At 40.3% G+C, this 17406-nt stretch overlaps 1 protein-coding gene across 1 annotated transcript; it reads right to left on the bottom strand.

The window, feature by feature from the left end:
- Positions 1-8994: 8994 nt before the first annotated feature.
- On the bottom strand, positions 8995-17366 carry mpv17l2 (MPV17 mitochondrial inner membrane protein like 2). The gene is made up of 5 exons (XM_061683814.1): positions 17047-17366; positions 12364-12525; positions 11781-11857; positions 10075-10203; positions 8995-9964 (listed from the first exon to the last, which is right to left on the bottom strand). Exons 1-5 carry the CDS (start codon positions 17237-17239, stop codon positions 9860-9862), a joined length of 666 nt encoding a protein of 221 aa, XP_061539798.1. The 5' UTR covers positions 17240-17366; the 3' UTR covers positions 8995-9859.
- Between the last annotated feature and the right edge of the window lie 40 nt (positions 17367-17406).

Genomic DNA, 17406 nt, shown 5'->3' with positions numbered 1-17406 from the left:
GACCACGGCCCCCAAGCCCTCACCGGGAAACCAGGACGAGACCCACGGCACCTCCCCGGCACCCATGGACGGAGAGCAGCGCCAGACCACCCCCCCCACCCGGAAGGGCAACACGGACAAACCCCGACCCAAAAGGAGGAGGGGGGGAAAAGGCCCAGCATCCCAAGAGGCCCACACCTCAGATGCATGCAGATAGATAGGGGTTCAAGTGCATGCAAATGACCTTATGGCATGCACAGGGGTCTGAAATGGCAAGATATGGTCAATTTACATTACACATTACATTTAGATTACATTTCTGGATGACATTCTTTCCCAGGCGACACGGTGGACGACTGGTTAGGGTGTCTGCCTCACAGTTCTGAGGACCAGGGTTTAATCCCGGCCCTGCCTGTGTGGAGTTTGCATGTTCTCCCCGTGCCTGGGTTGGATTCTTTCCCAGGCAAACAAGAATCAAGCATCAAGGTTCACCATTTCAATGAAAGGTGACCAATTTTTCTTAAAGTTGCTTATTATGTCTGGCAGAGCTATTTTCTAATGTTATATACTCTAAGACAAGATCTGGATTGGATAATAACAAAACTAAAGTTTATTTTTTTTATTTTTGTACATTGTTGTATACTTGCATAACTTCTGTCATATTGTCTATTTCTAATTGCAAGAGAATATGGATAGAAGAAAGTGTAGCATCGAGAGGAGCCAGATGAGGGCACGTCCCACCGGGAGGAGACCCAGGGGACGACCCAGGACACGCTGGAGAGACTACACCCTGTGGCTGGCCTGGGAACGCCTCGGGATCCCCCCGGAAGAGATGGATGAAGTGGCTGGGGAGAGGGAAGTCTGGGCGTCCCTGCTAAAGCTACTGCCCCCGCGACCCGACCTCGGATAAGCGGTAGAAAATGGATGAATGGATGGATGAAAGTGTAGCTACTCGTGCTTTTTTAAATTTAAATGTTGCATTTTTTTTTACTCTCAATTAGGATTATTTTTTTTTGCACTGATTTGATAGATTTGACTTTGTTTCAAATAAAATGCACGTGTAAATGGCTGTTTCTCTATTTGCGCCCTGCGATTGGCTGGCGACGTATCCCAGGTGTACCTCGCCTCTTGCCCAAAAGGTGAGCTTGGATAGGATCCAGCTCACCCCTGACCCTAATGAAGACAAGCACTATTTTTACAATGCATATTACTTTCTGCGCTCTTAATGTCTCATCAGAAAAAGTGCGCATCAATATGAACGTGTTTATTATGCAGCCCTATATTCTGCAGTATATATTTGCTCAACTGTGTTCAAGTGCAAGTGTGAATTGCACTGCTCTTGCAATGATATTGTGACAATACATTGGCAGGAAATGACTGATTGTCTTTTTGAAAAGGAGAAGCAGAGGCTGAATTATTAATCGCTTGTAGTGAAGTGCTGTACGTGGAGACTTGAGCAGAGATGTTGACGACACCGCTACTGCTGAGCTAGCTGAGTGTCAGATGTCTTGAGGTCGTGGAAGTTATTTAGAGTAGTGGGCAAATGGAGATCCTTCATTCATTTTGTCCTGAAAAGATAGAAAAAAAACTAAGTAGAATTAGATGATATTATGAAAAAATGCTACGTGCATTTAATATTTTCATTTTGATGCCATTAGGCATAGCCGACAATTGTCCTTCAACTGATAACTAAACTACTTGGAAAAGACCATTTTAGCAGTTAACAATTATTGAAGTACTACAAGACCTTTACTTTTGCAATACAGTACAGTAAATATGTGTATATGTAAATACGTGCATAAATTATCATTATCCTTTCTTTGCTGGCTGGCTCGAAGAAAGCAATTCAATCCCATTAGTTACCATAAATTTCCAAATGCGGCTTATTTTCATCTTAGCGGTTGTAACGAGTGACTGAATAAAGCAGTGATGATATCCAAATTCACCAGCGACAAATTCAATTATTGCATCTGCTCTTGCTCACTGCAGTATTTTAATGAAAGTCAGTCATGTTGAAACAAGACAATGAGCAAACAGGATATGTAAACTATGACTCTGCCACAAAACTAGGCAGCCTTTTTCGCGATATCGTTTGACGCACAAAAAGTCATTTCTAACTAATCGACCGAGAATCGACCTTAAGATTCCTTCACTTTTTCCGTCATGACTTGTGCTGTCATTTAGTAAGCCTGCCTCACATCTGCTAATCATTACCTTCTCACTTTGCAGAGTCAGTGTTTGTACCTATATGAGCATGTGCAGGTCACAGCATGTGGACAGACAACGCCGGCCACTTCATTAGGCACACTTACACAATCTAGTACAAGAGATGTATGTACCTTCCTGCCTTTGCAAAGATAATAATGCTCAGTTTTGATTGACATTCTTGATGATAGGTAAACTACTGTGCTGCACGAGAACCACTATTAAGCCCAATTAGTACACGTGTTACGCACTAGTAGCTTCATCAAAGATACTGAATAAATGCCCGTAGGGTTTACCATTATTTAATTTCTAAAGTGTTATTTAATGCTGATGTAAACTTCTGAATGGTAGAGTTTGGCAGTAATGCTTTGAAAAAATGGTAGCGTTTGGCAGTAATGAGTTTTAAAAAAAAGCTACACGACGACACAAACATTCCTGCTTTCCTGCCTCTCTGACTTTTTCAAGCAAAATCCAGTCGGCTTTCCTGTTGACGTAAAAGAGTAAACAGAAAAACCACCGAAGGGCGAAGAGGAACAAGTGATGTGTATGTGTTTTCAATGCCAGCTTTCATTCTCCGCCATGGTTGTGTGTTCAATTCCCTGTAGCGTTTATCACTTTACAACAGTCACCATTCATTCACATTTGGCTGCAGAGTAAACGTATCACGCTTTGCTTCACGGTGGCCTCTGCACGGGGAACACCATGATCGTGTGGTAACACAATGGTCGCACAATTGGTCTGCGCACAACCTGTTTTTATCAGAATCTAGTAGGATTTTTTTAATCAAAAGAAATGCACTGTCTAATTAGAAAATAAAGATATGTTCTGGGTTAATTTAAATATTTTTTTTTAAATCAAAATCAGTTTCACTGCTAAAAATACTATTATTGGTAACTGTACTGTATATAGAGGCAATGTTTTAAGTCAAATTTAATTATTCTAACCTTTCTAAAGGGCTCGTCTTCATTAGGGACGTGGGTGAGCTGGGGGCTATCCCAGGTGACTTTGGGACAAGAGGCACGGTCCATCCACCAGACAATCACGGGGTACATATAAACAAACAGCCATTCACACTCACATTCACACAAATGTCAAGCATGGCGAGAACATGCAAAGTCCACACAGGAGGGCCGGAGCTGAGCTTGGAACCTAGAGCGTCAGAAATGTGGAACAGATGTTCTAACTACGAGGACGTTGTGCTGCCTTCTGTCATATAATTGTAAAAATAAAACACCAGTCGCTGATGCAAAGATGACTGGGGTCGCACACGGGTCACGTTTTAACATCATTCTCGGTCGCGTGTAAAAAGAAGTTAACCACTACTGCAGCATAAAAACAACAAAAATGTTACAATGATTGACATTGTTGACATCCATGATGAAGCTTCTCTTAATAGCCCTTGTTGAGGCTTTTGGAATAAGTCAAGTCAATTGTATTTATATTGTGCCAATCCAAAAAGTTATCGCAAAACACTTTACACATTGATCCGGTAAAGAACCAAACTGCACATCCATTATATCTGTGTTGTAAACATTTTCAAAAAAGCTCATACTTAACATCAATCGTATGTAGTATCCTGTATGACGAGATAAAAAATATATGAATTAGGCATATTTTCAACAAAAAGATAACATTCTCATTTGTAAGACATGAGGGGCTTTGGACTTCAGAAATTCAAATATTCAAGGTGACTTGTTCCTCACTTCTCACACCCCAAGTCAGCTGGGGTAAGTTGGATGGACTATAGCCACTACATATACTATACCGATATATTAAAATGATCGCAGGCAAAATTGATTGACAGTCAGTTGTAACAACGGGGGACTGTAAAGCACTTTGGGAAATAAAACCTCAATGTATTTGATACATCAAACTCACCATGGGCACATCTTCAAGCCGCTCAAAGTCGGACCTCGGCGACTGGATACATTTCACTGTGGCCACCATGAGCACAAGCGCAAAGATGATGCAGAAGATGGTGATGACAGCTACCAGGCCAGGGTTCGCCCTCAAGTCGTCCTCACCAAAGTCCTGAGGGTGAGCTGAGAGGGTAGCAAATTCATCATTGGGAGGATTTGGACCATTTTCTGTTCCTTTATAGGGCAAGGAAGCATTTTGGGTTCACTTCACTCAAAACAAAAGTCATACTCGAGGCAGCAAAATGGAATCAAGGCAATGAATATGTTATAATTAGATATAATAGAAAACGATTTGTTGGCCTCACAATTCTCAGGTTCGGGGTTGATTTTACTTTAATATGTTGGCTGGCGACCAGTTCAGGGTGTACACCGCCTCTCACCTGAAGATAGGCTCCAGCACGCCCGCAACCCTAGTGAGGATCAGTGGTATGGAAAATGGATGGATGGACGTTTTCTACACAAATATAGCATAAAATGGCTGTTTCTCTATGTGCCCTGCGATTGAGGTTTTCATGTCACATGACCATGTGACATCACACCAGGTCCATCCTGGAGCCCTTTTTGCGAGTGAAGATGTCCGTTGCTTGGGAATTATTTGTTTGTAAATAAATTAATAATAACAATAACACTAACAATAATAATACAACAAAAAAGGAGAGAAAACTGTTAATGAAGATGAGAAGTTGTAATTTCTTTGTTTTAAGTGGGTAAATAGGTCTGGATGGATAACTACTGCACAGACTGTTTTTGTGTTTTGGAAGGAAACAGAAAGGAAGAAAAAAGAAGCTTGACAGAAAAAATGAGGAAGAAAGGAAGGAAAAAGAAGGATAATAAGGGAGGTCAGGAAGGGGGAAAGGAACTTAAGAAAGGAAGCAGTGATGGAAAGCAAAGGAAATGGGGACAGCAAAATAGTCAAGTGATTAGTATGTCTGCCTTACACTTCAAGGTTCTGGGTTTGAATGCCGGCTTGGCAAGCAAGAAATCAAAGGAAGGACGAAAAGAAGGAAACCAAAGTATTTCAGACTGGAAGAAATTAGAAATGAAAAAGAAGTAATGGAAGAAAGTCATACAGAAATAGTCAAAATAGTCGACAGTGTTTGCAATAAATAATATTTTTGCTTTGTGTTTATGTAAAAATTGGACGAAGGTATAAAGTAACACTTTGGATTAGAATCATCTAAAAATTTAAGGTTAAAAATAAATCCTATTTATTAGGGATGGGTGAGTACCCATATCAGTATAAGGCATTATTAGTTCAAGGTATTGGGTACTCTTGAAGGCTGTCGATACCAGGCACACATACTTGGGAACAAAAAAAGAAAAAAAGAAAAATAAATCTCACATCGAGTAAGTCCTCCTCGCCAGTAGTTGGCGCTTCACTGTGGTGGTTTGACACGTCGACGAATCATCATGTGAAGGAAGGAAGGAAGGAAGGAAGGAAGGAAGGAAGGAAGGAAGGAAGGAAGGAAGAAGGAAGGAAGGAAGGAAGGAAGGAAGGAAGGAAGGAGGAAGGAAGGAAGGAAGGAAGGAAGGAAGGAAGGAAGGAAGGAAGGAAGGAAGGAAGGAAGGAAGGAAGGAAGGAAGGAAGAAAGAGAGAGATAGGTTGGCTGAGGCTGCATAAGTGTATCATTCATGTCTTGATGTAGCAGACTGACCTTGGCCGGTATTGTTTTGGTGAGGTGTGACATCAGTTGAGGTTGCTGCTGCTGCTGATGTTGCTGCGAAAATTTTCGATGGAAGAGATGTTGTCTCTTTGGAAGTCTGCCCGGTAAGCACAGTGACAGGCTCCTGTGTCCTGTTGGCTGTTTGCCGATGCCACGCTGACACTTGTGATGTCCCTTCACGAGTGGCCGGTCGCAGCTCTGTGGTGTGGCTGGTCCAATCCTCATTGTTTGTCTTCGTCAAATTGGTGATCGTTGTCACTGGCCTTTGTTTAGTTTTTGAAGAGAAGCTGGTGCCTGCAAATGAGCAAACACATTTTTTTTTTTAATGACACAGCTTATGTTTCATCAACATTATTCCAAAAGTTAACTACTTACAGCTTGACAGCCATTAAAAATGCATTTCGAAACAATAGTTTTTTTCTTATTGCAAGATTAAATTGTTGTTGTTAATAGTCAGTAAATGCAGAAGCAGTTCAAATGAATTAAAACGACCACTCAAGACTCCAGTATACACTTTTATTTTCAATTCTATGAGTTTATTATTGGTCGGTTCATCATACACATTCTTCACTTCTGTGGAAATGTATGAAATGCATAGCTTGAGGAAGCGAAACAAAATATGAAGGGGTTTATCACAATTGAGGTACAATATGTCCTTATAGTGTACAATAGATGTTACTGCACTCTTATGTCATGATGAACATGAAATTACACAATTATACAAAAATATATTTGAGCTCCCACATCTCAGAATAAAAACAACTTGATGATTAGAAGAACATCTACTAAAAGGACATTCCAGTACGACTTTGGTGGTGTATAAAACAATGTCAATATTAAGTCTGTCACAATTTTTGTTGTTGGAAATAAAGTTAGTCAGAACTTGTGTTGCAGTTCAGATTCAGTTTATCGATCACCTCGTGTTTATATTATACTTCTCGAACTGTCTATGCAGGTAATGAGCCCAAACCAAACTATCACTCTGATTTATATGCAGTATCGTTAACCAGTAGAAATGTGAAAGGCTGACTTACTCTGGCTGATGGTCACAGTCAACAGGGAGATGAACACAGTTAGATGCATCACTGCTGGCATGTTGAAAAAGGAAAACGCTGGCAGCACATGCTTACACGCACACACACACACATCCTTAAGAGCAGGATGCGTGGCATGTCTGTTTGGCCAATGCGTAATCTCCTAGAAGCTTGTGCTTCAGTGTTTGAATAGTACTGTAGCTGTGTTGGCATGCCACTCTCCATCCCTACTGCGATACAACCCTTCTACACTGAAGCTGGCACCGTCCCAAACGAGCATGATGCACATCAATGTGATTTTATGATTCTCTCTCGACTTAGCAGTACTTTATTAGGGAAACACTGTAATGAGATCCAAAACAAGCGCTGTTATCAAATATTGTCTTTACACAGTTGTTACTACTGAATTTAAATTGCCGCTTATCAGAGATGTCATTACAGTACTTAATAATGTTTATTATAGTTTTTGATTATTGTAGTTTGCAGTGGTGGACAACTGCACCTCATCATATGCTCATCATGGCTAAACAAGATGTTTAGGTGTATACACAGCATACTCTGACAGTTTTGTTTGGTGTTGCACTGTGAGATTTTTCCTCATGTAAAATATGTTCCTTTGCTCAACAAAGGTTAGGAAACACTGTTGTATAAAACTGCACATTTATTGATGTCAAATAGTGTGTGACAGTAAATAAAACAAATATCAGCGTTATCTTTGTATTGAATCTCATTGGATTGTGCACGTTCGCCATAACAAAGTGGCTACTTAGTGTATTTAATTGAACCATAGCATCACAGATGCTGGTGTAGTATATTTTAATAGTAACACAATCAGAGTTCCTTTGGGAGGGTCTAAGGGTGGAAGACCTGTATTCACTCAAACTGTCTTTTCTTTGTACGTCTAAATCCAAGGACATTCTTAAATCAGTTATATGGATAGTGGGATTTCCGGCTAGTCCTTGACCGAAACCTGACTGGTATTTACAATCGGGGTCAGGTCATCAGAGAGGACTGGTTTTCATTATCGCAGCCAAGGGCCCCAGGTAGGGGGGAAATTGACAGAGTAAAGACACACCCGCAGGGGAGTGCGAGTCCAAATATGGTCATGAGGAACGGCCCTCTCACGGGTGCCCCAAGGAGGGGCTAATTCCACGCCCAGAGAATTAAACCTTGATAAACTGAGATTCAGGGGTGTCTCGAAGTCTTCATTCATCCCATGCCAGACGGAAGTCGAAGTTCTCCCGGGAGATCAATCGACTCGGATGCACAGGTGCAAGAAATTAACCACACTGGCTTTTGAACTTTGCAGTGATAACAACTCGGATGGTCCTATTCCTCTTTGGCCCAGACGACACGATGTCCATGATTTCCAAAAACAAGTTCAAATGTAGACTCGTCAGACCACAGCAGACTTTTCCACTTTGCTCCAGTCCATCTCAGATGAGCTCGGAGCAGGAGAAGCCAGCAGCGTTTCTGGGTGTTGTTGATATATGGCTTTTGCTTTGCATGGTAGAGTTTTAACTTGCATCTTTAGATGGATCAACCAACCATGTTAACTGACAATGTTTTTCTGAAGTGTTCCTGAGCCCACGTGGCAATATCCTTTACACAATGATGCCAGTTTTTAATGCAGTGCCACCTGAGGGATCAAAGGTCACGGGATTTCAATGTTGGTTTCTGGCCTTGCCGCTTACGTGCAGAGATTTGTTAAGATTCTCTGAATGTTTTGACGATATTATGGACAGTAAACAATGAAATCCCTAAATTCCTTACAATTTTACATGGAGAAAGGTTCTTAAAACTATTGAACTATTTGCTGATGCAGTTGTTTAAACAGTGGGGAACCTCGCCCAATCATTGCTTCTGAACAACTGACCCTTTCGGGGATGCTCCTTTTACACCCAATCATGACACTCACCTGTTTCCACGTAACCTAGTCACCTGTGGAATGTTCCAAACAGGTATTTTTAGAGCATTCCTCAACTTTCCCAGTCTTCTGTTGCTCCTCTCTCAGCTTTTTGGGAACATGTTGCAGTCATCAAATAAAAAAATGAGAGAATATTTGCAAAAAACAAAACCAAAAAAATAAATAAATACATTCAAACAACGTTCATCAGTTTGAACCTTAAATATCTTGTCTTTGTAGTGTATTATATTGAATATAGGTTGAAAAGGATTCGCAAATCATCGTATTCTGTTTTTATTTACATTTTACACATCCCAGCTTCATTGTAACTGGGGTTTATACATCTTAAGTATGGCATTACCAATAAACAAGTTCTTAATCCTACAATGAACAAAAATGTATAACAGTTGACAAATCTCAAGATTATCATTGTCAAATCTGCTAAAAAATGCTGTAATTTTTTAAAATAATGAATTGGACAGATCCCGAGACAAAACAAGGGAAAACATATGTAACGGTGGTGTCCTATATGCAAACGGCTGCAGGGCTGACTTGGGAAACCACTGTTGCTGGCGTCACCTTTTCATCGGGTCATCGGGTAAGTCGATCACCTCTCCTTTTAATTGATTGTACATTCCAAAAAATACAACATCAAACCGGGAACACTTTTTTTGGCAATACTCAATCATGAATAAGTCATGCTAGCAATCAATGTAGCAGCCTTGGCGTGCACACACTTTAGTGAGCTGGGGGTCGTTTCTTTGGGTAGAGACGCGAGGATGGGAATTTAAGTCAAATTTGGTAGCAGTTTGAATAATGCATACTCTTCCCTTAAGTGAAATGCCAGTATAGTTTTACACAGTTTAAATGTTACTAACACTGACCAGAATCAAATTTTAGATTTCTTACATCATAGAATATGTAGCAGCGCTCCTATTTTCGGTGGGAAGAGCTTTCACTTCTTTTATTTAAATCTTGGAATGTCCACACAAACCCAGGACACGCATCACAATGTCTGAATACTCCGACATACTCTGAATTCAGTACCATTAAAATGAACGTGGAAGAAAGGAGTCCCAACACAACAACTTCTAACGTCCACGCGCAGCAGGTTTTAACAACTGTATTGGGAAGAGCAGCCTGTCTTTGACTTCACCATTCACTTTTCTCCTCCAGAGGTTTGGATGGTGGTAGAGCTTTCTGCTGCGTATCTGACAAACTGCTGTCTGATAGCAGCTCTGAGGGCTGACTGTCATCCTGCAACACAAGCATACACCCCAAAACTAAATAAAAGTCAATTTGTCATGCTCAAACAATGAGGACTATGAAGGAGAAAGTCTATTTAACCTCCTACAAGGGCAACTTACTCTGTGTTTGAGATAGGAAAGGTAGGTGTCCCACCCCAAGGTGACGGTGTTGACATATACGACACGGAATTTGGGGGAGAGGAAATAAAAGTTGATCATCTGAGCTGCAGGCCAAACACACCAGTCAGCCTGTCGGCAAAAAGACGAACACGGATCAGCATGAACAAACACCAGAGGATTAGTCACCACAAACATTGTTCAAGCTGCGTATTGCAAGCAAAATGTTGGTACACGCAAACACACAGTGACATTTAGGCTCAGTTGGCTACATTAATCACTTTGAGTTGATCAATTTTCCAAGTTTGAATCTTACCTTTGGAATTAATGGGGATTTGTGGGAAGAAACCAGGAATTTACAATATTGAAGGTTGGTTCTTAATATTGAGCTTAATCATAGATGGGGATTCCTGATTAAAAGAATCAGATTACAGATTTAATATGATACCTTTCTATTAAATTACACTCAGGTCACAGTTAATCCATACAAATCTCCAAATTAGCAAATTTTCAATTTGGATTATTTCTAAAATTCAGCATCTTAACCTCCCACGGACATTTATCAGAAACCTTCCAGATATGTTCCAGCCCTTTGCAACCGTACCCACAATTTACATCCGTCTCACAAACTGGGCCTAAAAAAATGACCACAGCTTTTAATGTGGTAGTAAAGTGAATTTTTAACCTACTCGTAGTAACATTTATACATGAAAGGTTTAAGAACACCATAATGCACACACCTCATTTAGTTTGGTGAGCTCACATGTTAACATTAACTAAATAGTTCAGTTAACAACAATGTGCAGTTAAATATTTGAGCAGACCAAAACTAACTGGACGATTATAAAAGTACAAGGCTCAAATTAAGCGGTCTCGCATCGCAGAACAAATTGAACACTTGTAGTAGTACAAAGAATATTTGTCTTATTCCTAATCAGCTGGTCTAAACTCATAAAAGCACAGCCATGAACCTAATGTATTAATATGACAGAAAATGCTAGCTGCTTAAGTGAAGACACACAAAGGCTGTTCATGCTTTTTTTAATTAATGCCTTGTTTTATGCACAATGTGAATAAATACAAACTTCTTTAAAAAAGGAAACCAATTAGGTGTACGTTACTAAGTGAAAGGTCTTATTTTCCCTTTTGTAATCAGAATTGCTGTTTAACCAAGCAAAAAATATAGTTTATCCAAATACTCAATTGTTTGACAGAATTTTCAGTAGGATACTCGAGTACTAAAATATTTGATAGCTGCAGCCCTACATTCAAACTGTTGTATTTTTGTTTAATAAATTACTTGCCAACAGTTAAACTTCTATAAAAAACAAAACATGACTGATGATGAGCGACAGACACAGAGACGAGGACAAGAAAAATTACCTATGGAGGTAAGTCTCTACAGCATGGATCAAGAAGTGACAATTTTGACTTTTTTCCTCTGAGATGGCCGCCGGAGATTCAAATTTAGAGATTCCATTGTATTTACTTGACATTGTAATGTTTGATAGCCTTGTCTTGATTTGTCCAAATGAGAAAAATGCTGAATGATCGAGCAGCACAAAGAGTTGTTGGAAAACAAGAGAACATTTAGAAAACTGGTCTCCATGCTGCACTGGAGTGTTTGTGGTTGAACTACAAGAACAAGAACACACACAAAACTTGCCACATTTACACTGATCCCTGGATGTGCATGCATGTGCACTTACTTTATAAAATTCCCAGAATTTATCTTTAAACTCCTCCCATCCGTGGGATATGGAGCGTCCCTCCATGACCCCCATTCCTGCAATAAACACAGTTGTGACTCAGTCAGACGTGCGTAAGCGGGGCACTTCATCACGACAAGCTTGAGATAAGTTGCACATTAGTGGTGAGCACAACTCTTGTAAAGCATTGAAATGCGGCACCAAACAAAGTGTCACTCATTTATCACACACAACCTTTGAACTATTTCTGATATGAAAACATACCGTCTTTTGTTTTACCTCACCGGCTCACCCACATCAAGACCTCAACCTTTGACCCTGTACTCACCTGTCTTACAAGTGAGAATGTTCTTGAGAAACACAGTATTACAGGACATATATTATACACTTGAAAAAAATGCATAATAATAACTACAAGTTGTTGTTAATAAATAGCCAGCAGAAATTTGGCCGAGGATCAGGACCCTGCCGGCCGCTTTAGCCTTCAAAAGGCAAAGCATAACCTCTAAATGGTGCAAAATGGCTGCATAGCCAAAAAAAAAAAAAAAAAAAAAAAACAGCGAGAACAGAAGAATTTTCCCACCTAAAAAGTACCACATGCCAAGTGTTGGCGACGCTATCATCTGATCCACCAGAACCTTTTTGACGACTGTGTTTAGAGCATATCCCACAAATCTTCTGTCTAGCCATGTGTACCAAAAGTGCAGCACTGGACCCATGGAGCAGCCCACCACAAACATACGACCTTTTGGGAACAAGAAAGGACAAAAAAATACTGTTAATGATGAGTTTTACACAAAGTACAACAGCAGCTCACTTATTTTTTTTCTTTTACAAATACTTTCATGAAGATGTATATTTTGAGAGCCTTTAGTTTGTATTTATCATGCTATTAACTTCACAGTAGTCACGCAGTATAATACGCACCCCCAAAACTGACTTCAAACATCAGGAAAACCCTTTTTCCCATGTATATGCACACACATGACTTTCAATCCATAGATATAGTTACAGCGGCTGAAATAAGTATTAAACAGGGCACCATTTTTCTCACTAAATATATTTCCAAAGGTGCTATTGACGTGAAAATTTTACCAGATGTTGGGAACAACCCATGTAATCCATACATACAAATAAACTAGAACAAATAAGCACAGAAATTAAGTTACTTGTTAATAATGTGAAATGACACAGGGAAAAAGTGTTGAACACGCCAACTTGTATTTATTTAATACTTTGTGCAAAAGGCCTTTGTTTGGTTCAAGACGACTCCTGTATGGAGAAACTAGTCGCATGCATTGCTCTGGTGTGATTTTTGTTTGAAACCAGTTGAGGTTTCAAAAGAAAAAACCTCTTTTGCTCTTACCCATCATGTGTCTTGACTCACACCTTGGCAAATGAGACCTTTTTGTAGGCCATCAATTAGGACTGAACCAACTGATATTCATTTGCACTGACAAGGGGCTGGATTTCTGTTTGCTTATTGATAGATTTTAGGTGTTGTCTTGGCTTTCCATGCCTTTTTTCACCTCCCTTCATGTGTTCAATACTATTTCCTTGTGTCATTTCACATTATTACACACAACTTAATTTCTGTTCTTATTCTACTTTCTTTGTATGTATGAATTACTTGGGTTGTTCCCAACATCTGGTGAAAATTTCATGTCAGTAGTACCTTTTAAAATATATTTAGTGAGAAAAATGGTGACGTGTTAAATACTTATTTCAGCCGCTGTAGATGCAATAAGTGTTAGTGGTGATTGCCTCCTAATTAATTTTTTTTTCAAATTAAGTCTGTTCAGGCGGCACGGTGGAGACTGGTTAGAGCGTCAGCCTCACAGTTCTGAGGACCCGAGTTCAATCCCTGGCCCCCCCTGTGTGGAGTTTGTATGTTCTCCCCGTGCCTGCGTGGGTTTTCTCCGGGCACTCCGGTTTCCTCCCACATCCCAAAAACATGCATTAATTGGAGACTCTAAATTGCCCGTAGGCATGACTGTGAGTGCGAATGGTTGTTTGTTTCTATGTGCCCTGCGATTGGCTGGCAACCAGTTCAGGGTTTACCCCGCCTCCTGCCCGATGACAGCTGGGATCGGCTCCAGCACGCCCGCGACCCTAGTGAGGAGAAGCGGTTCAGAAAATGGATGGATGGATAAGTCTGTTCAGTATTATTATTAATATGAAGGTTTGCTTGTTCTTTAGTAACGTAGGTATTACTGTGGCACATCCTAATGTTTAATTTCAACACTACAACTTTATGGAGGTATTTTCCACCTCCGACGTGAGCATTGACACATTAGCCGGCTTGCACAACGTACTGAAAGCTAGAGAGGTGATGTCCCCAGATAACACGTTCACTCCTGGTGCAAGATACAACCACAATTCCAATGAAGTTGGGACGTTCTGTTAAACATAAATAAAAACAGAATACAATGATTTGCAAATCATGTTCAACCTAAATTTTATTGACTACACTACGAAGACAAGATATTTCATGTTCAAACTGATAAACTTGATTGTTTTTAGCAAATAATCATTAACTTAGAATTTTATGGCTGCAACTCGTTCCAAAAAAGCTGGGACAGGTGGCAAAAAAGACTGAGAAAGTTGAGGAATGCTCATCAAACACCTGTTTGGAACATCCCACAGGTGAACAGGCTAATTGGGAACAGGCGGGTGCCATGATTGGGTATGAAAGGAGTTTCCCTGAATTGCTCAGTCATTCACAAGCAAAGATGGGGCGACGTTCACCTCTTTGTGTACAAGTGCGTGAGAAAACAGTCGAATGGTTTAAGGACAATGTTCCTCAACATACTGTAAGGAATTGAGGGATTTCATCATCTACGGTGAGAGAGAGCAAAGCAAAGCAAATTTCATACACAAGGTAACAATGTGCTTTACATGATTATAAGCATTTAAAATAAAAAAAAATGCTTATAAACATTTAAAACAAAGAGAGAATAAATAAATAAATACAAAGTGTACAGTACAAGAAATATTTAAAAAGTGCAAGAAATATCATTTAAAAGTGGAAATGCTTTAAAAAGCATGAGAAAAAAGAAGAGTTTTTAACCTGTACTTAAAAACATTCACACTTGGGGCTGAGGTCACTTCTGTTGGCAAGTCAGTCAATATTGTACTGTCATGTAATGTTTTTATTTTTACAATTCAATACTAAAATAAAGATAGATTTTTCATATGAATTCATCGTATCATTTAGGCCTGGCCTACAGGAAACAGTTGTTTATTTGTTGGCTGTATCCAATGTCATGTTGCTTATACTATGAAGTGATTTATTTCTTGCGTTTAGAGAATAATGCTGAAGAAGACAAACTTCCCACAAAAAATAAATAAATCGCAATCACAATATTTGTTAAAACACACACACAACCATAGTATTTCCCCAAATCGTTCAGCCTCGTCCTGACTGATGACTAAATTGGGCCCACATCCGTATTGGCTTCCCAGTGTCGGGGACTGGCTAAGTCTGGCCAAAAGTTTAACCACATGAAAACGCGTGATATGTTGTGGCTAGGACATTTTTATACCTTTAGCCACATTGGCTAAGAGGTATCATGACCCAGTGATTGCCATTCAGGGTTGGCGCTGGGTCATGAAACCTCTTAGCCAATGTGACATCCCAAGTGGGATTAGCATTGATGAAGAAGGCATCTAGCTAGCTCTGAGAACTAATGTGAATTGCAGGACACATTGACCATCGACACTTCAAACGTACGTCACAGTAATAAATATACATGCTTCAATTCGGCGCCAAGCAGCATCAGATCTTGTCTCCCCGCAGCCGGAAAAGTCCGTGAGCCTGACTGCTTAGCCAGCAGTGGCTAAGCAGCAATTTTATGAATCGGAGGAAAAACTAAACCATTAACACCGTTCACACACAGCAGAATGTGTGCGCTCACATTAGCTTTTATCAGGAAGGGCTTTTAAGTTTTGATGCAGCCAATTGGGATTCGCTTCACCACATCATGTTTCAATTAGCCATTGGCAATGTGGCAAACGGGCAGCGCGAATCCTGTCATTATTAGTAGTTCTATAAATTAGTGCACTGCTCTTTATTCAGAAAATCTGCATCACATCTACATTTCAGGATTATTATTATTATTATCTGGGGTGGCAGTAGCTCATCTGTAAGGACTTGGGCTTTTGCCTGTGCCTTTAAGAAGCATGGCCTGGTGGGCTGGTGCATGTAACTCTGCAAGTCTGTGTGTGAGTGTCTGGATGCGTGCTGTGGTCGGCAGCAGGTCCTGCACGAACATGCTCAAGTGTTTGACTGATGTCCTCGCGTTAAATAAACAGCTGAAAAGTGCATTTGTGAGTGAGTGACACACTCACAAATGCGAGGGCTTTAATATATATATATATATATATATATATATATATATATATATATATATAAAGCTGTGGCACGAAAGGTGAACCACAATATAGCGGAGGAAAAATTATCTGGTTCTCTGTACACCAAAAATATATAGCGGAGTGTGCAATAAATCCCCTTTTGGGATTACAGTGTGTATATCCATCCATTTTTCTTCCCGGTTTTCTTCACTAGTGTCCCCCGTGTGCTGGCGCCTATCTCAGCTGCCTTCAGGTGAGAGGCAGGGTAGTTATAATTAAAAATTTTAATGTAGATAAGAATTTAATATTTTTATATTCATAGTATTGCAAAATCCATCCCCACAGTAACAATGTTACATAGAAAGGAGAAATGCGCTTTAAGTTCAGTCAATTTACTCGCATTAGAACAAGCCTTCCACATCCAATATGGCGAACTTGTAAACGTATAGCAACGGGACAAGGCGCTTAATATATATGTCCATAGAATTGTTACAAATTACTGGCTGCACGCTTACACACCACTGCATACACTTTTATTTGATACATCCCATTACAGTTACACATCCAGATATCCTTATAAAAATAAAATTAGTCGCACCGACACAACAAACGCACACCATATCAACATACGGTGCGTTGTGAAGTCCACTCCGAGTCCGCTCAACGCAACGCGGAATCTTCGGTAACTCAGAGCGTTGGTTGTGGTTGTGTGTGTACGTGTGTGTGGTTGTGTCACTCGATTTAAGTAAACTGACACATTCAATATGGCGGATGTACTGACACATCCCTAGCAATAGCCAACACGTTCAGTCGTAAAGTTATAGAAACACGTTTGACTGAGCCCGAGGCCACACTTATTCGTTAACCCACATTGTCAAATCCAGTATGGGTGGCCTTCCCTTTTTCTTCTCACCTGTCCTGTTCCAGTCTCGAATCCTAGTCGAGTCTTTGTGAGTTTCCCGGCTCTGCTGCAGGAAGTCACCCAGCGCCAGCATGCCTCCTCCGCTCACCGTGTTAGTGAGCAGCAGGTAACGGCCCTGGAACAGCCGCCGCCACGAGGAGAACCGAATGCGGACCACAAACCCTTTGCCCGCCTGGGGAAGCATAATGTCCGGACTGTAGAAAGCACACTGTCATCAATAAACTTCTTTTTTTGACGGGTTTAATGGACATAACTCCGACTCCGTTCCCCAATGACAAGAGGTAACAGGATGACGTACTGACTGCAGTGATTCGAAACAAACAGAGGAAAACGTTCAAGAAGAAATAACGC

The sequence above is a fragment of the Phycodurus eques genome, chromosome 8 (genome assembly GCF_024500275.1).
Source record: "Phycodurus eques isolate BA_2022a chromosome 8, UOR_Pequ_1.1, whole genome shotgun sequence".
Classification (NCBI taxonomy): domain Eukaryota; kingdom Metazoa; phylum Chordata; class Actinopteri; order Syngnathiformes; family Syngnathidae; genus Phycodurus; species Phycodurus eques.
The sequence above is the reverse complement of the archived record's forward strand: the minus strand, read 5'-3'. Positions and strand labels throughout refer to the sequence as shown.